Here is a 23,773-nt window from a genome sequence, read left to right as displayed (position 1 = left end):
TATGCCTAACCCAGCCTGCAAGTCTTTCTGCAGTCCACCAGGAATCTTCTACCACCCTATCTCCAAGAGGGGCAGGGGACAGTTGTTTGCTTCAGGATTGGGACCAGAGCTTGATAGGCTTACCAGGGGCATGCCTGCAGCCAGGTGGGCCTGGGGACACAGGAACTGTCTCTGCCATAGGCCCATTCAACTACTCATTCCCTAGCATGGAGTCTTTCCTGCCTCCAAACCTTTGCTCATTCACTTTTCTGTGCCTGGAATGCCCTTTCCCCACTTCACCACCTATCAAACCCCTACTTAGCCTTCAAGAGCCAACTCATTTATGTCTCTTCTTGTCACTTTTCCTGGTTCGCCTACCTGAAGTGAATCACTTCTCACTCTGTTACCCCACAGCAATTTTAGGAAGCTTATTTTTGGCCGAGCCGCGTGGCATGTGGGGTCTTAGTTCCCCAACCAGGGATTGAACCCCTGCCCCCTGCATTGGAAGCATGGAGCCCCTACCGCTGGACCGCCAGGGAATTTTATTGCTTTAAAGATTACAACTGAAGTTTGAAAAAACAGAGCTTAGCATGTGTCTCCTCATATATCCTCTTCCTTCTGTTCCTCTGATTCTGCTGCCAGTAGCCCTGAGTAGGTCTCTAACCTGTGGAAGGCCACTCAATCTCCCTTCCATCTGCTAAAGAGTTGGGGTGGCTGGCTCCCTCCTCGACACCTCCATCTCTACACATACACCATTAGTGAGAAATATTATAGGAAGGAATGCTTAATAATGGTAATTGTAGTAAAAATAACAATAGCTGTCATTTATTGAGTTCTTACTTTGTACCAAGCTCTAGACTAAGGCTTTTCTCTCTTTCAGTACTTAAAATATCTTTGCAAGTTTAATACTCTTATTACCTACATTTTCCATATGCATACTCAAAGGCATTAGGCTGTTAAGTAACTTGCCCAAGCTCCACCACTAGTAAGTGGCAGAGCCACTGTGGTATCTGTGATTATGATCTCAAGAGCAGAGCTCCAGTTATGTTCCTGGAGAGTATACAGGGTTCAGCATAAAATAGGTGCTCTGGAATGTTGGTTGGTTGATCACATGAATGAATGGATCAGTGTTCTCCCCATTGAACTTGTCTTCAGGCTTTTAGAGACTGGCTGAGCATCTGTAGCTTATGCCAAAAAGTATGGATTTTGTCTCATTTCCTAATGCCCAGCTATACACAGACGTGTTCCCTCCCATTCAGTAACAAACTGCCTGGAACTCTTTCCTGGCTCATATTTACAAGAGAATGTGATAAATTCAGTATTGATCCCTCCTGTTCCACTGTAAATTTTGCAAAAGATGATTAAATAGAGAAATAGAGTCTTCAGGCATTGTGGCTCAATATGTTGTGGAGTGGCGTATCGACCTCCTCCATCCAAAGGCAGCCAGTGCCTAGCCCTGCTGCCCCAGACCAGTAATTAAAATCCTGGGAGACTGGGATTTAAAATCCAATCATATCCCTGAATCAAGCCTTCTAGCCTCCCCATGTGATGAGTGCAATAAGGTAACAGCAGGAGCATGTTTATGTCTGTGCTGAAGCAGTCCCCATAGGGTGGGTAAGAAATGGAAAGTTGGGTAGCCCCGCTGGCTAAATCACTTTGCCCTGACACCACAGCCACTTGTAAGACAATCTGTAGATACATAAACAAGTCCCAGCCAAAGACCAATTTGGACTGTAAGAGCAAAATACCATGCACAAAAATTCACAAATTGTGCTTCAGTGTACACTTCTATTCCCACAGCCAGTAGTTGGTTTACACAAATGATTTGGCCTTGATTAAACTATGACCTTTAGTAACCAAACGTGTGTTTGAATTTCCATAGGAACTCTTTGAATTAACCTGAGCTGAAGTCAGCCTTCCCTGTCCTGAGGCCTGTAATCAAGGCATAAGATACTATTGAAATAAACTTGTCCATCTGCTTTCAGCAGGATCAAGAGCTCCCTGAGAGCAAGGACAGTGTCTTCTTATTCACCTTTCTGTCCCTGGCACCGGCATGGTGCCAGATGCATAGAAGGCTCTCCAAAGATACCTCTGAATGAATGAATAAACACAAATTAACAATCTCGAAAAAAAAAACCTCTGTCAACTGATGTGTAGGTAGCAGACCTACCACATTGTTACCCATTCAGAGCTTGAACACTTCCAGTGCTGGGGAACTCATTTGTTCCTGAGGCTGCTCACATTCTATCTTTGGATTTTCTGATGGTTAGAATTTTCTAATATTGAGCCAAAATCTGCTTCCAAGGGTCTTAATTTTACTGTTGGGTTCATGTAGAATAAATCTAATTCCTGTTCCACATGATGGCCCTTCAAATACCTGAAAATTCAGGCATGTTCTCCTGAGCTATCTTTCCTCCAGCCTAAACCTCCAATTCCTTAAACCGTGTTTCTCACTTGGCTTCTAAACCCTTTCTTATCTTGATCACTCTTCCCAGAACAGTCTCCACTTTGTCTGTCATCCAAAACCCATGGCTTCCCATTTATCTCCATTAATTTTCATCTCATGTGTTTTAGCTCTTAATGTCCATCTTCCACACATGTATTTGGTACTCTTCCCACCCTAATCTGACATCCATAGATATGATGAACAGGCCATCCCCATGTCAGGGGTCAACATGCTGAACCAGGACCAAGCCTTTTTGCTGCCACTGGAAACTTGCTTTTTCTTCACCTCTGATCTGTCAGTCACTCCACCCTGCCGCTTGGGTCTGGTTAGTCCACCAGTCACTGACTAACCCTCCACACTGTAGTGACATGGAGCACACATTTCTGCATTGTGTCCTCAGTGTTGTCCTGAGACACCCCAGCACATGTCTGAAGAAGTCTACATATGCCCTAACTGTACCTGCTTAAGCAAACACATGTAATCCTGGTGAAGAAAGGAAATGAGGTTAGTCTGGCATGACTGGGTTTCTGTGAACCCATCCTGATGCCTAGGGATCATCACCATTTCCTTTTCTAGGCCTTCACAAAGCATCCCTTTAGTAATGCATCTGCTTCTGGAGACAAGACACATATGGGTGAAAAGTGTGTGATCAGATAAGTACTCTAGGGCTTCAAAGGAGGAAGTTGTCCATGTAGGCTGCAGTGGTCTGAGAAGGCTTCAAGGCAGGGGAGATGGAGCTGATCTTTGCAGAATGTTGGGTCTGAGTGGTAGGCAAAGAGGCGTTTGACACACTGAAGAGAATGGTGAAAACCCAGTGTAGTCTAATCCCTCTGGTCAGTGCTGGAACTGAAAGCTCATGGGGTAGGGCTCGAGGCAAGCAGAAAGAGCCCTGGACTGGAAGGCCTGGGTTCTAGCTTACACTCTCCCACTCATTCTCCATGACCTTGAGCTCTGACTTTCCCCTCTCCAGGCTTTCTCCAGTCTTTTTTTTCCCTTAGTTCTTATTATAGCACCTTCTGCTCTAAAGCTGGTACTCTTTTTTCCATCTCCCCAGCTACACTGTGTATGGCTCCCTCTGAGTCGGGGGAGGGATTCATCATCCTCTTCTCATCCTGACACCACACTATATTGTCATTGTTTCTGTACCTGTCTGTCTCCTACCAGTCTGGGTTCTCCCCCAGGGCAAGAACAAGTTTGATTCCACTGCGTGCCCAGCTCCTGGCCCAAAGTCAGTACTCAGTGAATTTTAATGATGGAGCCATGAGGCAGTAGCTCTCTGTTCCATGAATTTTAGAAATCCACCTCCCTGAAGGCAAGGGTTGCCAACCAGACTGTGTGTGTCAGAGAATTAGGACTTCCAAATGACATTCTGGGGGCCAGCTAGGACTTCTAAATGACCTGTTTGGGGGCTCCCCTGTCACCCCAGACAGGGGAGCCCTGAATGGGAGGAAAAGGAGTTCCATTTCGTACCCTTCTACAAAGCTGTCTGTCCCAAACCTGCCTGTCCCAAACCTGCCTCTGGAGACCCGCCCCACCCCCATCTTGGTTTTGGATCATCTGAGCACATTGGAAGGGAAGAGGAAAGATGATTTTTAGCTCTTTTTGAGTCATCAGGCCTTTGGAAGGTAGCACTGTGTGGTGGAAAACCAGACCTGTCTTCTTTAAAAAAAAATTTTTTTTATTATGGAAAATTTCAAACATATACAAAAGAGAAAAATAGTATAATAAGTCCCATGACTGTGGGCAGATTATTTCAGTTCTCCCCGCTTCTGTTTTCTCAGTCTTTGTATGATGAAAACTGTATATAAAGGCCGTAACACCCAACAAATGTTAGCCAGTCTCCTTTCACCTTGCTCTTCCACTGGACTCAGTTATCTGTGAAATGGAAAAAAATTATACCTCTCCTGCTTTCTTCATCAAATTCTTATTAAGAATTAAATAGAAGGAAGTAATTGGCACAGGGTATGGCACATAATAAGAACTCAGTAAATGTTCTCGGTTACCAGGGAGGCTGATCTGCAGGTGCACATGTACGCGGGTGTATGCATTCTGTTGAGAATGCTCAGTGGTTGGTTTAGGGGAAAAGCTCAGGAACCTCAGCTCTGTTCCCAGTGCTGCTGTGCTGCCTGCAGCATTCTGGACAGGGCTCCTCTCTCTCACCTTCAGCCTCTGGGAACACACAGAAGAATCAGTCCATCTCTGACCTGAGGAGCTACACACAGACTAACTCTGAAGATTAAACAGAGATGGACTCCCAGAAAAGGGAGGAGTGGGAGGATAATAGGAGCCCATAGATGATGAGCATTGAGAACTGGAAGGGCGAGGAGGCTTCCCAGAGAAGGGCCCTTGAAAAGGGGGTAGGGTCTGGATAGTCAGGGAGACAAGGAGTGGGGTTCCAAGGCATGAGGAGTGTCCCAGACAACAGTGTGGAGGTGAGTGAAGGTGAGTGTGGAGATGGGACAGGTGCACGGCATCTCTCATGTGGTCGTCCTGTCTCTCTTGGAGGGCTTCCTTGATGGGGAGCTCGCAACCAAAAAGAATGGATGGCTCCATATTGATGTCTCTGATCGTGGGAAAGATTTCCCTTATATTCAACAAAACCTTCTAATTGGAAATAGTAAACAGACTGTTAAAATAGTGAAAATCAGGATGAAGGTGCTAAAGGAGCCAGCAGTAAAAATGGAAAGGAAGAGTGAATGCAGAAGTTATTACAAAGAGCATTGTACAGCCAGTACAATCTTTCTCCCCACCAATAGTTTTCAAGCTTTTTATCTTATTTAGTTCAAACAGAACCCCTAGAGGTAGGCAGGGCAGCAGTCATTACCACCAGAGAAATGAAGCAGGACCCCAGTCATACAGCCAGGGAGTGGTGATCCCCAACCCTACTGGCTCCCAGGCTGTGTGCCCTTTTAGGGGGCAGGGAGCCAGCTGCAGTTAGGGGAAGGGGTGAATCATGGAAACTGCAGTGGTGGTAGATCTGGGTCACTAGAAGGCCCCAACGGCTGATAGAACTGTGGGGGGTGGGAGGGAGTGGGTGAGCATGTCAATATTATTGATAATATAGCCTCACACATTTGTATAGGACAGTTACTGGGGTTTTTTTAAGCTGTCTCATACGCATCATCTTCTTAGATAGTCACAGAGATAGCAGAGGGCCAGAACAGAGTGGTGTCAAGGGAGGAGGGAGTAACATGCCTCCTCCCCTCCCCACCTTAGGCTTGCTGTCAGCACGGAGAAGATCTGAATCCCATCTCCCACTCTGATTTTAGCACTCTCCCCAGGAAGGGCAAGTGGGCCTCTCTCTCCAACCACTTCCTCCCCACTTCCCACCCACAGAGCACTGAGGGTGTCAGAGCCTGACCTGACCTGATCTGTCACCCAGACAAAGAGGTGTCTAGAACCAGCAAAGAGACTGGGGGCTTTGGCCCACAGGAGCAAAGAACATGGTCACACACTTGCTGTGAGAAGGGCTTTTCTGGATCAGGAAGAACAGCCATGTTGTGTGTGCCCTCAGAAGATAGCACATGGAAAGAAGTCCGTTCATTTGGTAAATCTCATTGAACACCTGTTCTGTGCCGGGCCCTGTGCTGGGTAGTCAGGATATAGCAGTGGATCAGCCATGGTCCCTGACTTCTGAGGGTTCTCAGTCTTGGATGGAGACAGACTGTTTTAACACAGGGATCAGTGTAGTAAGATAGAAGCAGATGGGCCTGTGGGAGCACAAAGGATGGTACCAAGCCTGGGGCGGTAGGGAAACAAGGAAGATTTCCTGGAGAAGAAGCCTGAACTGAGTCTTAAAAGATGAACAGGTGTTTACAGGAAGTCCAAGGTGAGAGTGGGGTTGGAGAGAGAGATTGGGGCTCATGTGAAAAGAATCTTCCCTCAGTTTAGTGGCAGGAACCCCTTGGTAGGCCATGAGCTTGGGACTGGGTTCTGGGCATGTTCAGGGACGCCAGAATGACCCACCTGTTTCGAATGTAGTAGAGGGGAGTCTCTTCTTAAGGAATTGGAAGAGCTCATCACTAAGGTCTTTTTCCACTCAGAAAGCCTATGATTATGTCAAACCTAAAGCAGGTGCTGTACCAGAGAAGAGCAGCAGGCTCCCTGAGCCCCCGTGGGCCAGGCCTCCTCTCCCATGAATACCATTTCCACTGCCTTATCCTGCCCTGGGTGTTGAGACCCAAGCCTGTCACTGGCACCAGCCAGGACCGGTCCAGGACCATCCACCCCCATCCTACTTTCCTGGCCCGAGCCCTATTGACAGATCCCCCAGAATCTGAAGGAATTCAAGACAAATGGTTAAGAGGATGGAGTTAATAAAATTTGAAAAATTGAGGCCTGTCACTCCACTAAACTTTTTTCAATACCACTGACAGAAACATATTTCCCCAATGAGTGACCTTCCACAGCTGTAGGGGGCAGGCGCAGCCGCAGCAGTGCTGCCAGGGAGCCAATCTGCTGTTTATCAAATATTATAAGCTGGGACACACTAATCTGAAGCAGGGAGAGGAGGGGAGGGGTCCTGCACTATACTGCCTGGGGTGCTCCAGGTGTTGGCCTGAGCCCCAGACAGCCAGTGGGAGGTGACGGATGGCCTGCGATTAGCGCTCCCCACCTCCGCCCAGCCCTCTGACTTACTTCCAGAAGCCTGACCCTCTAGACCAGCTGCTTGGCCCGGAGGGGCCCTGGGTGGGAGGCAAGGGGAGGTCAGGCCAGGGCATGGGCCATCCTGATGCCCCTGGAGAGGGCAGGCGGGTGAGGCCCAACGTGGTTATTTATTGGAGTGTAATGGTTTGTGGCCGTTGGTCGTGGAGGTGAAATCGATCAGTTGTAGAAGTCAGGTTCCATCAATTATTACAGCAATTAGTCAAGCCAGAGCACCAGAGCAAGGGTGCAGGGGCTGGGGGACTAATATTAGATGGACATTATCCATGATGCCCCTGCCTCAGCCTTCCTAAAGTGGGAGCAGCCGTGCTGCCCTGAGGCTCCAGAACCTTGGGGAGCCTGGCTGGCTTTCCCGCTCGCGGTGGCTGGGGTGGGGCCTAGCTGAGAGCCTCCTGGGCTGGTGACAGGCCCAGCCCTGCTTTAAAAGGCATCCCTGTGCTGGCTGGCCCCGGTGCAGAGATGCCCTACCTATCCCCATCCCATCCTTTATGAGAAGTGACATGACTCCTACTAGAAACTACTCAGTGGCCAATGTTTATGGCACACATTTTTCATTCTGTAAGCAAATATAGATCACTGACAGCACTTGTTTGAAGCTTCTAATCTCACCCTCTGGTCTTCCACTATCTTCTTCTCTCACCTCTCTTCCTCTCCCCCTCCCCTTCTCTCTCCCAATTTTTTTTTCCTCTCTTAACCATTTATCTTTTCTCTTTGTTCTTCCCTTCTTTCCCTTCCAGAGGTCTCTCCCTCATCCCCCTTCCACTCTAGCCCATATTTAGTGACAGAGCTCCCCCTGAGGCTACCTGAGAAAGGAGAGGCCTTTCCACTGCATGACTGTAGCTCTCTTTCGGCCCTCCCTAACTGTGGTCCAGGAGCTTTGGGAAAGGGGAAGATGATGTCTGCCACTGCCCGTCGAGTTCTCAGTGCTGAGCACCAGAGAGAACAGGGCTGGGCTGGGAAAACTGGGCCAGGCGAACAAGCCCCTTAGCGCTGTGTTCCTTCCTGAGCCTCCACAGTCCTGCTGTCCCTCCTTCAGCACACTGATCACACTTGGCCTGAGTTGTAGTTGCATGGTCACCTCTGGTCCCCGTTAGCTTCTGGAGAGCTGGAATTGTGCCTAGACTCGAACTCTAGATGGCACCTAATCTTTTTTTTTTTTTTTTAATTTTTGGCTGTGTTGGGTCTTCGTTGCTGAGCGCGGGCTTTCTCTAGTTGCAGCGAGCGGGGGCTACTCTGTTGCAGTGCACAGGCTTCTCATTGCGGTGTCTCCCCTTGTTGCGGAGCATGGGCTCTAGGCACGTGGGCTTCAGTAGTTGTGGATTGCGAACTCTAGAGTGCAGGCTCAGTAGTTGTGGCGCACGGGCTTAGTTGCTCCACAGCATGTGGGATCTTCCCAGACCAGGGATCGAACCCGTGTCCCCTGCATTGGCAGGCAGATTCTTATCCACCGCGCCACCAGGGAAGCCCGACCTCATCTTAAAGACAGGAAGAGGAGCCTGCAGAAGAGAGAAGGAACAGTCACAGGGTGTGAGGAAAACCTGAAAAGTGGTTTTTAGAACTCAAAGGAGAGAGTGGCCAAGGTATCAGTTTCTACAGAGTGGTCAAGAAATGTAAAAAAGAAAACTCTTCATTGGCTTTGGCAGTCCCCCATCTTCCTATATACAGGGCCCTGATACACAGTGCCCAGTAAGCACCAACAGAATTGAAAGAAAAAATGAGGCTCCAACTGAGCATCTGAGGACTTGCCTGCTAGTTAGGAAGAACCCAGGCACCCTCCTTATTAGGAAGGTTGTATTTTATCCTGTAAACAGTAAAAAACCACAGAATGATTTTTCACCAGTGGTGTGTCATGGCTGTCCTGGTGGGAGTGTGGAGAATTGTAGTCGACCAGAGTTCGACTCCTGCTCCAAACAAATGACTTTGTGACCTTGGCTAGTTGTCTCACTCCTCTGAGCCCAGTTTCCATGTCTGTAGCATGGTAATTTAATTCCTGCCCCTCACGATGGTTGTAAGGATTTAATGATATAACGTATATAAAGTACAGAGCGCCGTGCCTAGCACATAGTAAGTAAATACCCGTGGCTATTATTCTTATTATCATCACCACTTCTAGATATATACCCGAGACATGAAAACATACGTCCATGCAAAGACTTGAACACAGATGTTCGTAGCAGCATATTCATAATAGCCAAAAGGGGGAACAACTCAAATGTTCATCAGCTGGTGAATAGGTAAACAAAATGGGGTACGTCCATAGAATGGAATATTATTCAACCATAAAACAAAGAAGTACATGCTATATTCCTACATTCATGTTGTAGCATGAATGACATGTGCTGCAACATGGATGAACCTTGAAAACATGCTAAATTTAAAAAACCAGACTGAAAAGACCACATGTTGTATGATGCCATTTTTATGAAATGTCAAGTGTAGGCAAATACAGGAACAGAAAGTAGGCTAATGGTTGCTGGGGTTGAGGGGAATGAGGAGTGTCTCTGGTAATGGTGACGGGGTTTCCTTTCAGGATGATGAAAGTGATCTGGAATTAGATAGTGCTGATGATGTATGATGTTGTAAGTGCATTTAAAACCACTGAATTGTATATTTTTTTGAATTGTATACTTTAAATGGTATGTGAATTATATTGTAGTAAAGATTATTTATATTAATATTTTATACCAGATTTCTATTAGAAAATAGGATCGTATATAAAAGTATTAATTTTTCTTATTGACAGTAAGTTTCCTTGGCCTGGATCATACTTTCTGCTCTCTGTTCCTTTCCCCTCATCCTCCCACACCTCTTCTCTACAGCCCAGGCAGACAGCCACTTGTAAATGCTTAATGAATGTTTGCCATTGTCGGTAAGTATATAGTCCTTTAAGAAGCAGAGAGTTGGGCTTCCCTGGTGGCGCAGTGGTTGAGAGTCCGCCTGCCGATGCAGGGGACACGGGTTCGTGCCCTGGTCCGGGAAGATCCCACATGCCACAGAGCGGCTGGGCCCGTGAGCCTTGGCCGCTGAGCCTGCGCATCCGGAGCCTGTGCTCCGCAACGTGAGAGGCCACAACAGTGAGAGGCCCGCGTACCGCAAAAAAAAAAAAAAAAGAAGCAGAGAGTTTCAATAGGAATGATTTTATATCATGATATAAATGTTTCCTCAGCCTGGGATTGAGAAACACTGATTTTTACTGTCCATCAACAAACAGTGGCTGGACATCCCCCCGAGCCAGGCCTCGTGGTGACACGGCCTTACCTGTGTATTTAGTGTCCCCAGCCAACTTATTATATCCTGTGGCAGGGACTGTGTCTTAACCCTTCTTTACTTCTAGACAACACTTCCCTAGCAAAAAACAAGATCAAGGAATACTAGTTGACCACTACCTTAATGTTCCATTTAACACATAGTTCTTGAGAGAAGTGCTTTTAGAGCAGGGCCAGATCTGAGTCTTCCATGTTCCCAGGCCCCACTCATTCAAGATTTGGCAAATTGAATGGAATGGACAGTTTTTGAAGAGTAGAGTGAGGTGCTCAGACCTAGGCTTTGGGAAGGAGATTCTGATAGCATGGGGGTTAGAGTAGCCTTTCCTCCACGACTGCCTGTCCACAAGGCTTTGCACCAAGTGGACACTTTATTCAGGGCTCATCAGCTGCCGGCACTTAAAAGTGAGAGAAGGTAGATGCATGGCCCCCAGCAAGCCTCTTCTTTTTGTTATACTTAAAGTTCTTTGTCTTCAAATCATAGGAACTAATGATTGGAGGAAATGCCTGCCTGAGTGCACAAACTCACCAACAAGTAGCACCGGTGAGGGCTGGCACAGCCAGGTTGCTGATGATGACCAGAGGACTCAGCTGACTCTGGTAGGCAGGAAGTGTCCAGAAGGAAGAGAGCATTAAAGGAGAGGGAGAGGCAGAGAGCAGAAAGAAGGGGGCCTTTTCACGGTTATTTCGTATATTCTGTGCTTTAGATTTTTATATGATTTTGATGAATGAATATTCATCTGTGTACAAACGAATTTGATAATGCGGGCATTTTAATGAATAACGCATTGGTGTTGGGGTGTATTAATCTATGTGCGTGTTTGGTGTATTTTTTAGCATGTTTGGCTGTGTGTATTTTTGTATGCACAGCACACCTGTGTGTGTGTATAGCATATCTGTGTGGGTGGCACCTCTCTGCATGGGTGGTGTGTTTCTGCACGTGTGCATGCCCATGTAGGAGCCTCAGTACCCTGACCACTGTGTCAGAGAGGACTGAGAACTCCTCTCTCAGAGTAGCTTAACATGTATTTCAATCTCTTAGGTTTCTGTTGCTCCATATTTCTGTGGGCCTTCCTTACACTGAAATCAAGGCACAAGCCACCTCTGAGGGAAGGCCGAGAGCCCACTGATCACTCATAGAGGCTCTATTTCTCCTTCTCCTCCTGCCAGGAGCTAACCCCCTGCAGAGGAATGAAATGGGACACACACCCTTGGATTATGCTCGAGAAGGGGAGGTGATGAAGCTCTTAAGGACTTCTGAGGCCAAGGTAAGTCTCAAAGAAAGGAGAAGGCCTGTGGGCACTCCATGCTGCATTTGGTCTTTCACTCATTAAATTATGTCAGGCTCCACACCAAGGGCCACTTCTCCTTAGGGGATTATTGTCTATTTAAATTGAAATCCAACCCCCACTCTCATCAAGAATAGGAAGCCGCCCCTCTTCCTGACCAGGAAGAGGCCTGGGCCACTTCTGTCTTCTGAGGACTTTCAAATTCAGTTTTTGAGGTAATGGACCTTCCAGCTCCTTTTCATAGGAGGAAGGACAGCAAGACATAAATCTCAGCCTAAGTACTATTTCCTCAGGCCTCATGTATTCTTTAGCCTCATCAAGTAATCCTTTCCCATCATCACTCCTTCTAGAGCTATTCCCTGACCTCTTCCCTCCACACACACTCCAGAGAGCCTTGTATGGAATCTGAGCCAAAACAATCTCCATCTTCATTTGATCTTCTCAACCAGACTTTTGAACCTTCTGAAAACAGGCTGCCTTCTGCTCCTCTCAGCCACCCAATTATATCTCAGAAAGTGCTTGGCAGAATCCAAGAACTAGAATCACAAATCTCAGAGCTGGCAGGGACCTGAGAAGTCATCAAGTCCGGTGATGGGAAATCTTATCGAAGTCTAAACAAATAAGTCAGAGGAAAAGAGAGCTGTTCTTGTTGAAGGAGAGGTGGCCCAGTGCCCCGCCCACCGGACTGTCCCTACCCCCCAGGTAACCTCCCTGAAGGCTGTGCTGTGGGCACACATTTTAAATCTCTGAAACCTAAATCAAGTGACTTCTTTTCCTCCTGGGGAGACTGGACCCCAGGGATGTGGTGTGACTTGCATTTGGTCCCAGAGTGAGTTACTGTCAAAACTGTAACTAAGACTTGGACAGGGGGTCATATAGTAGGTTCACTGGCAGGACTGGAACTGGAAGGCTTGGTTTCTGACTCTCAGTCTTGAGCTCTTTCCAGCATCATGGAGTCTCTCATTGGCAAACTGACCGAAGTGCTTTGAGATGATTAAGAGTGACAGGTCCCACCTAGTGGCACATATTCTCTGTGTCTTGAGTAAGAGCACTTAGGTCACCGGACTAAGACAGACAAGACAGGGGTTGTGATCCCAGCTCCCCCACTCACTGACTGGGTGACCTCGGGTGAGCGCTTCCCCTTTTGAAGATCAGTTTACCTTTATGAAAACATTGTGACTAAGTGGTTTCTAAGGTTCCATTCAAAATACCATTGTCTGTGTAGCAGTCAGGATAAACTAGGTCATGGTATTGTAACAACCCAAAATTTCGGAGGCTTAAAACAGCAAAGATTCATTTTTACCTCATGCTACACATGAACGTCAGCAGAGGCGGGTTGTGCTCATCCTAGGTCCTCAGGGACCTGACTGGCAGAGCAGCCACCCTCTGAAATACTCCTGCTTGCTTACAGAGAGGAGAGAGTGCTCTGAAGGGCCTTGCATCTGCAGCTAACTGCTCAGCCTGGAAGTAGGACCCTTTACTTCCACTCACAACTCACTGGAACTAATCCCATGTTCCTGTCCTGTAGTTGGGTCAGCTTCCCCCATGCCATAAGGAAATCCCTGAGCACTGTTTCAAGTCACCTCAGGGACTGCCTCCCCATCATTATCTCCCTTTTCAGGCCAAACCACTGTCCCCTGAGAGCAAGCGCTGCACTTGGCCAAAAGTACCCATATTTGTCAGGTGGTGTGACATAGGGCAGGCCCTGGTCTAGTCATGTAAAGCAGGAGAACAGGCCACTTAGTGCCAGAGAGGGTGGAAGGGTTAGGGCTGCAGAGGGACCCTTAACAAAATTTGGCTGCCCAAGAAATGGCCTGATGTCAGCCACATCAGTACAAAGCTGGTGTCCCGAGTGAATACGTGGCAGTTGCGTCCTCTGTGCCAGTCAGATCCTTCTGGACCACAGAGGGCAATTGCAGATGCTACCTTCTGAGTAGACTGAGCTCTTAGAATCTGTGCAGAGGGGGGCAGTAAGGAGGCAAGCAGAACTGTGCCATGAGAAAAGGCCGAAGGCAATGGGGCGTCTGGCCCGGAAAGGAGAGATGCACGTAGACACAGGGACGACTGGGGTGGGGATGGGAGGAGAGGAAATTAATTCAGTATTAGGACTAGGACAGAGCCAGGCCTAACGGATGGCTGCTGCAGGAGGAGCTCCCTCACAGAGCTGTGACCCCAGGCAGGGACTGCCTTTAGAGGCTAGAAGACCACTCAGAGCCAGCCCAGGGGTTCTGTCACCTCTCAGCTGGAAGACTTTCTCTGTCGTCACCTCTCTGCACTTGATCCCTTTACCCAGTCTGGATTTCCTCCTTCCGAAGTGTTCACCTGTCTGCTGAGCACTTCCACTTGATTGCTCTGCAGTCCCCTCAAATTCTACCCACGTGAACCACCCTCACCTCTCCCTGGATGTCAGCAGCGTTGTCTTTCTCTTAGTTGCTCAGCATCTCCATGGTCACCCATTCTTTCCGCTCTGCTTTTTTCCTCCAAGCTGCAAAAAACTGCCTTTTCAAAATTGTGCGGAAGAGTTTTGCGGAAGAGTTTCAGGGGAAGAACACTGCTTTAGACTGGGTTCTGTCTCCCTCTGCCAGTAAGTAAGCAGCAGCTGCTCCTTTCTGAGTTCAGGCCCCATGTCAGTAACATAATGATTCAGGCCTGGAGGGTGCTGAGGCTCCAACCTGAGACCTCATCTCCTGGCTCTTTGTCTAGACATAGGTTACCACCACTCTGATCTTATCTTCCTCCCCTGCTTTCCATCCGGCATCCCCCTGCCACCCAGCTCAGCCTCTTCCACCTTCACCTACCTCTATAGTCAGTTATGGGCTCTTTATAGAAAATTTGTAATTATAAAAGTCATCTTTCCCATTATGGAAAATTTGGAGAGTAAAATGAAGAGAATTAAATAAGTCAGTACATATTTATGAATGACATCTGTGTGCCAGGCTCTCAGCTAGATGGGAAGAAGACAGCTGGGTGAAACCCTCAAGGAAGTCCCAATCTGGTGAGGAGAGAGGCAAGTAAAGCATGATACCACCAACTCATCAGTCCCAGGGAAGGCCAGGGACAGGGACTATGGAAAGCCAAGGTGGCTTCTAATACTGCCTGGGAGATCAAGGAAGGCTTCCTGGAAGAGATGTCAACTGAACTGAATCTCAGTTAAAAACGTTTTAGCCTGATAGCTTGACTACCTGTACATAACTGCTATTAATGTTTTTAATTATTTATAATAATTGTAGGTACCATTTATCAAGTGCATCTAGGCATTCTGCCAGGTGTTCTAATATATATTTTTTCTAATCCTGTAACAAAGCCATGAAGTAGCTCTTATTCCCCACATTTTACAAATGAGAAATCTGAAGCTGAAATAAAGCATGTGACTTTAGAAAATCAAGCTATTATTAGCAACTATTGGGATAGGAATCAGAGATTTCTTCTTATAATACTACATTTGCCTTTTCTGAACCATATCTATATATATTTATATAAGTGGTCTTTTTTTTTTAACCTGGTTAGTAGCCTACTGTATAAACCCCAGGGGTCTCAAACTGGCAGCCATGTTTTATTTTGCCAACTTTTTTTCTTTTTAAATATGAGTATAATGCCTTAGAGGTTGGAGCGTGGACTCTCCACCCACAGGCACCTATTTCCTATTGTATTATGTGCTTGCCTGTCAGACATTTGTATTTCCTACTTGGTCCTGAAGGTGTTATGAGTTATGATCCTAGTTCCATATTTGGGATCTGCTTTTTTCACTTATTATTTCTTGATGATTTTCTCATTTTAGAATTATCCATAAGCCTAATTTTTAATTTTCTTCTGCCTTTTAAAATGTGTCACTCACTTATCTAAGAATCTCTGTCACCTTAGGTGGCTTAAATAAGTTTCTCCTCATGGCCGGTTTGCTCAGTTCTCTCAGCATTCTCTGTGTGCAGAAGCCCCCTTGGGCCCCCTGAGAAGATCCAGAGGTGGATGAAGCCCAGCTCCTGTCTCCTGAGCTGGCTGTTGGGAGAGGAAGATGGGGAGAGGCAGGCGCTCTTAGCTCTGATACGCACAGACTGACTTGTGCCTTAGGAGGGGTCCATACAGAGTTTGTGGGGGCCCCAGGAAAGCATGGATCACCTCCAGACAGAATAAGCAGGGCAGGCTTCATAGAGAAGATAACTGTGATCTCACTTTGAAGGATTTCAGTAGCTGGAGAGTTTAATACTTAAAGCTTAGACCATTTCCACATCTTAACTAAGAGATGAAGGAGAGGTAGAAATCTATCTCTGTGCACACGATGGCAGATAAAACAAAAATATAGGGAGCTATTCCATGATGAATATTCAGCTGAGGGGGACGTGCTTGTGCCAGCCCGCATCTCCGCTCCCAGATCCTCACTCCATCGAGACTCACGAGGAATTTATTGCTCATTTTAATCACATCCAGAGAATGAATTGGCAGGAATATTAGGCAGATAGGCCTATCATATATATTTTATTTGCATATCCCAGTGACAGAATCACAAGCACATTTCCTATCTCTGTATTTTTTCATTTGCTTCAGGGGTAGCTGGGGATGCAGTGCTCCCCTGAGCCCCTCATTCTGGGCTGCAAGCCTGGGTGCTCCCATCAGATCTGAAGGAAGCTATCAGGAGAGAACAGGTGAGGTATACAGGAGGGTAAGAGATTTATGTTCCTCCTGGCTTAGGGTGAAGAGCTATCCCTTCCCTGCCTTGCCCAACCTGCTCCCTGCTTCGCATCTCATTTCGAGAGCCACTGTGCCGCATGCCTGGCTCTGTGCTTGGCCCAGATGGCCCAGACAGCACCATCTGACCTTCGTTACAGGTTTTCCATGGGCTAAGAACAGCACTCCATGCTTTACAGGGACAGGCTTTTGCTTTCTTTCTTTTTCTTTTTGCTTCTTTTTTTTGTGTGTGTGCCTGCGTTGGGTCTTCGTTGCTGCGCGCAGGCTTTCTCTAGTTGCGGTGAGCAGGGGCTACTCTTCATTGCGGTGCGCGGGCTTCTCATTACAGTGGCTTCTTTTGTTGCAGAGCACAGGCTCTAGGTGCACGGGCTTCAGTAGTTGTGGCACGTGGGCTCAGTAGTTGTGGCTCGTGGGCTCTAGAGCGCAGGCGCACATTGTGGCACACAGGGCTTAGTTGCTCTGCTGCATATGGGATCTTCCCGGACCAGGGCTCGAACCCGTGTCGCCTGCATTGGCAGGCGGATTCTTAACAACTGCGCCACCAGGGAAGTCCCTTCTTTTAACTTCTCAAAAACTGTTTGTTGAAACATATTTGTATAAAGTACGCATAAGTATACAGCTCACTGTATTTTTACAAGCTGAATATACCTGATCAAGAAATAGACTATTACAAGTACTCATTTGCATCATACTCCCCTCCAGTCACTACCCATCCCTAAGGGTAAGCATTGTCCTGATTTGTTTCACTTTTACTTTTACATAATTTCAAAGATAGTACAGCAAATTCCCATAAACCTTCACCCATAATACCAGTTGTTAACATTTTATTGCACTTGCTTTATTACTTATGTATATATAAATAATATATAGAGAGAGATATGTATAATTTTTTCTGAACCATTTGAGGGTTAAGTTATATACTCGATACCCCTTTACCCCTAAATACTTGTATGAATTTCCTAAAAAATAAAGGGCAATTTTCTTATATAATCTCAGTACAATCCTTAAAATCAGAGCATTAATATTGATATTAACTAGTCTATAGATGTTATTCAGGTTTCACCAGTTGTCCCAATAATTCTCTTTACAAGAAAAGAAAATTCTGGATCTGAAGCTGGATTCAGTTTTCATGTCTCTTTGGTCTCCTTTATTTTTTAATTATTTTTAATTTTTTTTTTTTTTTTTTTTTTTTTTTTGGCTGTGTTGGGTCTTTGTTGTCGCACGTGGCTTTCTCTAGTTGCAGCGAGCGGGAGCTACTCTTCGTTGCGGTGCGCGGGGCTTCTCATTGCGGTGGCTTCTCTTGCTGTGGAGCACGGGCTCTAGGTGCGCTAGCTACAGTAGTTGTGGCACACAGGCTCAGTAGATTTGCGGTTCACGGGCTCTAGAGCGCAGGCTCAGTAGTTGTGGCACACGGGCTTCATTGGTCCGCAGCATGTGGGATCTTCCCGGACCAGGGCTCGAACCCGTGTCCCCTGCATTGGCAGGCAGATTCTTAACAACTGCGCCACCAGGGAAGCCCTGATCTCCTTTAATCTGGAACAATTCCTCAGTCTGTCTTTCATGACCTTGACATTCTAAGGAGTACAAGCTGGTTATTTTGTAGACCGTCCTCAATTTGGGTTTGTCTAATGTTTCCTATGATTCAACTCAGATTATGCATTTCTGGCAAGAACACCCTCTGGTGCTTATTTTCAATAAATTCGTTAGGTAACCCCATGCTAAAAGTAGGAATATGAAATTTGTGTTTTAAGTCTCATCTTCCTAAACAGGCTCTGAACTTCCTGAAGGCAAGAACAGGTCTTTTCTTATCTAGCAGGGTGGAAAGTGCAGGCACTGGAGTTAGACTACAAGGGTTAGTGTTCTGCCTTTATTTCTTGCTACCAGTGGGACCCTGCTTTAATTACTTCATCTCTGGACAGTGAGGAAGGAGGAGATCCTCTGAACTCCACAGGGCTGTGAGACTTAGAACAGTTGGTTCTAAATCAAGCAAGACTCATCAGTCCATGTTCAAACTAGTGAGTGGAAGTTTGAGGAGTAACAGGATATTTTCACAGTCACTGAGTCCCACCCCACAAGGTACTTATTAATTACAAAGGGAAGAATTTTGGAGAAACTTAGCACAGACCACCTTAACCAAGTGATCAAAATTAACATCCCCAGCCACAGGTACAGGAGCATCACGTGCCTCCTGATGTGATGGACTGAGGAGAACATAACCCATTTTCTCACCTTAGCCACTCCTTGCGCCTCTTAACCTTCTCTCACCACTCTTGTCTCTGGATTAACCCAGCTATTTGCAAAGGAATGACATGATCTGATTTACATGTTAAAAATATGGTTCTGGCAGCAAAAAGAGGATCGACTGGAGGAGAGGAGAATGGAATCTGGGATGCTGACATAGTGGTTCTCAAGTCTGATGGGACTGATGCCTGCTCTGTACCCAGCTTTCCTCTACAAGGATGTGGATTCTGAGCTAGTTCAAGAGACTTTGAAGTCCCTTAGGTGCCCCTCTTGTCCCCCAGTCTCCTCTCCTGTCTGCGCTGTATTTCCCAGGCTCCTTTGTTGGACCCCTAGGCTCCTCTTGTCATCACCCCCCTTCTCAGGACTCATTCCATCATCCCACACCCCTCCAGTCTCATCTGTTGCCCCATGGTCCCCCTTTGTTGGCCTCTGCACCCAGTCCTCTCTGTCCCCCACAGCTTCAGGGCATGGTAGAAGCCCTGACTGTGATGTAAGTTGGGGTTGGATCAGGGAGTCAGGAGGATGGGGCATATCTGAGTGTGTGAGCAGCCAGTGGGCTCTGCCCTGACCTCCCACAAGAGACAAACTGCAGCTTGGCCTCTCTTCTCTTCCCTCTTCCATGCTTATCCTGTTCTTGTCCAGGGTCTCATTCTGCCTACCACCCCTAACCTCGCTCCTCTCTCAGTGAATGTACTACCAGGTTTATTATCAGACCTGTTCCTGAGGAATGCCCAACAGTAGGTGTGCTGCCATACCCCTTCTCCCTGTAACCCTCCTCCGCAGATCCTCTCTGCCCAGCCACCCACTTCCTAGCGAGAGCCCAGCTAGGCTTCGCCTCGGCCTCCCAGGCCTTTCCTGTAAATGCACTCAGAGCCAGGAGGGGTGCCATATTAAATCAAGAATGATGGAAACCAGTGGCCATGATTATCCAGCCGAGATGAAGCATTGGGAGCTGGTTGCTGCTAGCTCCAGGTGAGGGCTTCTGAAGCTAATTGCATGTGGCTTTTATTAAGAAGATGATCACTCCCCCGCTCTTGCTCTCCTGGGTAGCTTCTTGGGCCTCTCAGCCCAGTGCCCCCTACTTTTGCAGGCTGGGTCATCTAACCTGTCTTCTCCTCCAGTGGAATCCTGTCAAAGCAGGGCCTTGACCTCAGTCCCTGTAGCCTTCCTCCCCATTTCCTCAGAAAGCCGGGAACAGCAGTAGCCCACATTCATAGACCCTTACCAAGTGCCTTCTCCCATCCTTCTCTCTCCTCTCCCCCAAATAGAATATATACAGACCAAATGTTTTCCTTTCCTAGGTTCTTCCACTGGTTAGTTTTCCACAAGCCTGAACTCATAGCTCATGCCTTAAAAAGTCATTCATTCATTCAGCATATTTTTTAATATAAACTCTGTGCTAATAAGCATTAGGAAAAGAGCATGAAGCAGTAACCTTCTACCTGGTTTAATCCCATTGTCCTGTACATTTTTATCAAAAAGTCTGATCCAGTTTCAGAAGTTTCTCTGAGGAGATATATAGGGCTTCAGGCTGGGAGGGAGTATGCTAGAATGAGGATGTGCTCAGATTTAAGCCATAGGTTGAATCTTTCCCAGTACCATCTAGAAAGCTCCTGAGAAACCAGCCAGATCACAGTGCAACCTTTCCCCCATGCTCACCCCCATAAAAGTCAAGAACCCTTTCCCATTGCCCAAGAAAATAATAGGAATACTAAGATAACCTAAAATCATGACAGTGAAGTCGAGTTATAGGAGGTAGAAATATTTCCCTGAAAAAGACTTAAGGAGGCCATGGTGGCCGTACCCAAACCAACAAAGTGGCGGGAAATGTCATGTTAGGCTTTGCCTGTAGCAAAGGAAAGAAGATATATTTTGTGAGGCCCCACAAACTAATAGATGAAAAGTACCTATATATGGAGTTCTCTACCGCGTAAGGAAAATTGACAGGCAGAGCTGAGCCACCCCGGACAGTAGAGGCGTCCTGAGAACTCAGCTGGTGTTGAGACTGTACCCTGCAGACCCAGGGTTCCTAGGAGGAGAAGCCTCAGGAGCCACACTGGGGCAAGTGGGGGCATCCACGTGGACTTGGCCTCTGGCTTCTGCTTAAGCCGGAGCAACCGTTCCCCTTATCTGTGGGCTACGTGCAGATTAAATTAGTTAAAAGGGTTCCAGCACCAAAACAAAAACAAACAAACAAAAAAGGCACTGGTTTAGATAATCAGTTATCAGAATGCAGCAAAGGAGAAGTTACATTTATCAGAGGCCTGCCACGGGCCAGGTACTATGCTGGCCACTTGAGTCTCTCACATAGCGACTTCTACGTACACATTTGTTGTATGCCAGAGACCTATCAGTTGTTTCATATACATCACCTCACTTAATCCTCACAAGGATCCTGCAAGGTAGGTGTGAGTACCATCACCGTGTTAGAGATGCGGAAACTGAAATTCAGGGAGGTGAATTAACTTCCCCAAGGTCAGCTAACTAGTAACTGGATTAGGCGAGGTCTAAATTCACATCTTTGTGGAGCAAAGCTGCTTCTTTCTGCCACACTGTGTGCCCCACTGTGAGCCAGAAGAGGAGTCAAACTCCAGATGGGGACTACTATAAGAATTCAGTGAGACACTACATCTAAAGTGCTGAGTACCGTGCCTTTCACACAGCAGCTGTTCCACAAACGGTAGTTACCTCATTCGGTTGGCAACATGTATTGATTTCTTCTGTGAGTAGGGCCCTATGCTAGGCGCTGGAGCTATAGCAATGAATAAAACATGGGCTTTGTCACTACGGACCTCATGTGTGGAGTAAGGAGACATAAACAGTCAGTTAAATAAGTGCTCTGGAGGTCCCGGGGCCAGGGCAACAGGCTCCTTAGGCAATTTGGTATTTAAACTGAGATCACTTAGAGGTAGGTGGGAATAGAGAAGACTTTTGTGCTGAGGGAGCAGTGTGAGCAAAAGGCCCAGAGGCAGGAATACCCATCCCTGAGGGGAAGTGACGAAACAGACCTAACAAACCCTCCGAGGCCAGCTTCCTTCTGCAGCCAGACTGACTGTGAGCTGGCCAGGCTGCTGGCCAGTGCTGTACCAGCAGGTATGTGTGCATCTCACCATCAGAGCCTTCCACCCCAGTGGACTCGAGTGCTGAGAGGGGCTGAGTGGACAGGGAGGAGGAAGCAGATATATGCCTGGAGTCGGCAGAGCCAGGTGATGTATGTGGCGCCTGAGGGAGCTGCACGATGACACGCTGGATTCCAACCAGCAAGTGTTGCTCCGCTGGGATCAGCGCCGAATTATTGCTCCGTATGAAACCCCGGAACTGATGGGAGCTTTCAGTTACAGACTGATAGCAACAGCCGAAATTGGATTGTTTGCTATTTATTTTTTTTTAACTTCTGTCAAGGTCACTACCTTAACAAGAAAACACTGCCCAAGCAGCAGGTATTTTTCATCCACTCTCCCTGCAAGAGCAATCTGCAGCCACAACTTTTGTGACAGGGCCATACCTTGGCAGCTCGCTTTCTAGAAAGCTGTCAGTATTACAGGGGCCCTAGGGGAAAGAAGCCTCCTGAAGACCCAGGTCTTTCCATCCCACTTCAAGACCTGTTCCCTTCCCCCACCCTCCATCCCCTGGCCTCCATAAATGCTTTATCATCAGACCCACACACTCACCCCTCCTTGCCCAGTCTCCAGATAGTCCCACAGCTCCCACCTAGCCCAGTATTCCAGCTCCTTCAAGCCTCCTGTCTCCCAGAATTGTTCCGTGCTTTATGTATCCTTCCCTTCTCTGTACTCCTACATCACCCAGTCTAGCTGTTAATTTCTCTTTATATCTGTCATCAACTTCATTTTTGCAAATATTCACCAGATGCCTCCACTGTGCCAGGACCCGTGCCGGGAATAGCAGTGAGTAAAAGGCAGTGCCTACCCTCAGGGGGCTCATAATTGATTTGGAAGACAGAATCACACACATGCAACAAACTGGTTTTCAAGTAATTTTTTTTTTTTAGTGATAGGTACAAGGCTAGAAATAGGCACACATGCTTTGGAACCATGAGGGAAATGGCTAATTCTGCCTGAGTAGTATTTGTGTACAGACCCTGCCTCTCCTCCCCTGCACAACTTTGAGCTTCCTGAGAGCAAGGCCTGGCTCTTCTCTTCTCCCTCGCAGCAGGACCAAGCTCGGGCCTCCTCCATCTGCCTTTTCTGAAATGGACCAAGCCGGAGGCCAGACACATGCCAGACACTCAGCATCATCTAAACCTCCCAGGGGGCAGGGTATAATCCTCCTCCTTCCCCCTGCCCCACCTTTCCATCATTGCATGCACAGGGCCAGGCACACAGCAATTGCTGAATAGTTGTGTTTAATTGAAATGCAGTATCATTGAAGTAGAGGGTGTTCGTAGCTCTGGTTTAAAAACCAAAATGGGTTTCAAGAGGTTGAGTGGAGGACTTCCCTGGTGGTGCAGTGGTTAAGAATCCGCCTGCCAATGCAGGGGACACCGGTCGATCCCTGGTCTGGAAAGATCCCACATGTCGTGGAACAATTAAGCCTGTGCGCCACCACTACTGAGCCTGCACTCTAGAGCCCATGGACCACAACTACTGAAGCCCGCACGCCTAGAGCCCGTGCTCTGCAACAAGAGAAGCCACCACAGTGAGAAGCCCACGCACCGCAACAAAGAGTAGCCCTCACTCACCACAACTAAAAGAAAGCGCGCGTGCAGCAACAAGGACCCAACACAGCCAAAAATAAATAAATAAATAAATAAATTTATAGAAAAAGAGGATAAGTGGAAAAGGAAAGGAACCTATATTTGTAAGCACTCAGTGCACATCAGTCATGATGCTAGGCACATTCTATATACATTATCATATTTAATCCCCAATTTACGGAGGAGAAAACTGGGGCAAAGTAACTTGCTCCAGGTAATGAGCACATCTTGTAAGTGATAGAGCTGAGATTCGAACCAAATCTTCTGTCAGACGCCAGAGTCAAGGGTTAATTTACTAGCAGTACTTACTAGCAGGGTGAGGCAGGACCCCTGAGCAGTGGCCACCCGAGGTAGGGAGATGAGGTGCGGCCTAGGTCTAGGGGCAGGGGGAGGACTGGGCCAGCCTCCAGTGGTCATGAGCCAGAGCTGTGCATCAGGACCCTCAGAGAAAAAAACCCTGTGTTTTTCCCCCCTGGGTTGGGGGATAGAATGAAAC

At 47.3% G+C, this 23,773-nt stretch overlaps 1 protein-coding gene across 2 annotated transcripts in view; it reads left to right on the top strand.

Annotated features, from left to right (window-relative positions):
- CLPB (ClpB family mitochondrial disaggregase) overlaps positions 1-23,773 on the top strand; it is a 163,197-nt gene that overhangs the window by 94,600 nt on the left and 44,824 nt on the right. For both annotated transcript variants that reach the window (XM_060303638.1, XM_030831115.2), the window contains exon 6: positions 11,524-11,621. In XM_060303638.1, coding sequence (XP_060159621.1) covers positions 11,524-11,621 — 98 coding nt within the window. The remainder of the gene's footprint in view (positions 1-11,523; positions 11,622-23,773) is intronic.

The sequence above is a fragment of the Globicephala melas genome, chromosome 8, assembly GCF_963455315.2.
Source record: "Globicephala melas chromosome 8, mGloMel1.2, whole genome shotgun sequence".
NCBI lineage: Eukaryota > Metazoa > Chordata > Mammalia > Artiodactyla > Delphinidae > Globicephala > Globicephala melas.
Note: the sequence above shows the minus strand (reverse complement) of the source record. Positions and strands in the feature narration are given on the sequence as shown.